This window comes from Poecilia formosa, unplaced genomic scaffold (assembly GCF_000485575.1).
Source record: "Poecilia formosa unplaced genomic scaffold, Poecilia_formosa-5.1.2 Scaffold107, whole genome shotgun sequence".
Lineage (NCBI taxonomy): Eukaryota > Metazoa > Chordata > Actinopteri > Cyprinodontiformes > Poeciliidae > Poecilia > Poecilia formosa.
This window is the reverse complement of record NW_006800046.1, coordinates 1133784-1135067: the sequence shown is the minus strand read 5'-3', so window position 1 is coordinate 1135067 and position 1284 is coordinate 1133784. Positions and strand designations below refer to the sequence as shown.

The following is a 1284-nucleotide window of genomic DNA, read 5'->3' as shown; positions in this document are numbered from 1 at the left end:
TTTTCCCTCTTCTCAGGTTGAAATCATCAGGACTTTTAACCAACTAGCCTCCTGACGATTTCCAGCTTCTCTCCTGACCCTCTTCCATCCAAACACGCATCGATAAGTGGGCAATCATGAACTGGGGTTCTCTAGAGGCTCTCCTGAGTGGAGTTAACAAATACTCCACTGTGTTTGGCCGGGTCTGGCTTTCTATGGTGTTCGTCTTCCGGGTCTTGGTGTTTGTGGTAGCAGCTCAGCGGGTGTGGGGAGACGACAGCAAAGGCTTTGTCTGCAACACGGAACAGCCAGGCTGTGAGAACGTTTGCTACGACAGTATCTTCCCCATCTCTCACATCCGCCTGTGGGCCCTGCAGCTCATCTTCGTCACCTGCCCATCGTTTATGGTTGTTGGTCATGTCAAGTACAGGGAGAAGAAGGACATTGAGTACTCTACCTCCCACAAGGGGAAGCACTTGTATGCCAACCCTGGAAAGAAACGTGGAGGCCTGTGGTGGACTTACCTGGTAAGAAAGATGGATTTAGCTAAATTTGGTGTCCTTGATTTGACTTTTACATGAACTAGCTGGGCTTAGGAATTCTGGGGAGAAAAAAATCAAAAGTGACTCTTGTAGTTATGTTTTTTTTTTTTTTTCCAAGTTTGACACAAATGCATCCCATTTTACAGGTGAGTTTGATATTCAAGGCGGGCTTCGATGCTGGCTTCCTCTATGTCCTGCATTACATCTACAAGGGTTACGACATGCCCCGCCTGAGCAAGTGCACACTGCCGCCTTGCCCCAACACAGTGGATTGCTACATATCCCGGCCCACGGAGAAAAAGATCTTCACGCTCTTCATGGTGGTCTCCTCCGCTGTCTGCATCTTAATGTGCATCTGTGAAATGATTTACCTCATCTTCAAACGTATCAAAAAACTCATTCTCAGAAAGAAGGATCAGGAGATTCAGAGGTTCGTCGAAAGTCACGAAATGGCCCCTCTCTCACATCCAAGGTCGATGTACAGATCTAAATCCTCAGTAAGAGTGGATCCCACAGTATCTCTTCAGAACCTCAACAACATCAAGGTTGAAGAAAAGCCTCTTAAGCGAGTGGAGGAAAGCTAGAAGTAAACTGTCCAGAGTGCTTTTGTCAAACTCCATGGAGAGAGGGAGTTCTCCACGAGAGAAACGCCAATTCCTTTAAGCAATCTTTTAATGTGGATTTGTAAATAATTTAGATGATATTCTGAAGGACACAATGCACACCTCTTCTCTCTTAACACAAAGGTCTCCAGTGTGAAAGG

At 46.2% G+C, this 1284-nt stretch overlaps 1 protein-coding gene across 4 annotated transcripts in view; it reads left to right on the top strand.

Annotated features, from left to right (window-relative positions):
• Positions 1-1284, top strand: part of LOC103143326 (gap junction beta-4 protein-like) — a 29831-nt gene that overhangs the window by 10022 nt on the left and 18525 nt on the right. For all 4 annotated transcript variants that reach the window (XM_016675152.1, XM_016675151.1, XM_016675153.1 and 1 more), the window contains exons 2-3: positions 17-506; positions 668-1267. In XM_016675152.1, coding sequence (XP_016530638.1) covers positions 117-506; positions 668-1105 — 828 coding nt within the window. In that variant the 5' untranslated portion in view covers positions 17-116 and the 3' untranslated portion in view covers positions 1106-1267. The remainder of the gene's footprint in view (positions 1-16; positions 507-667; positions 1268-1284) is intronic.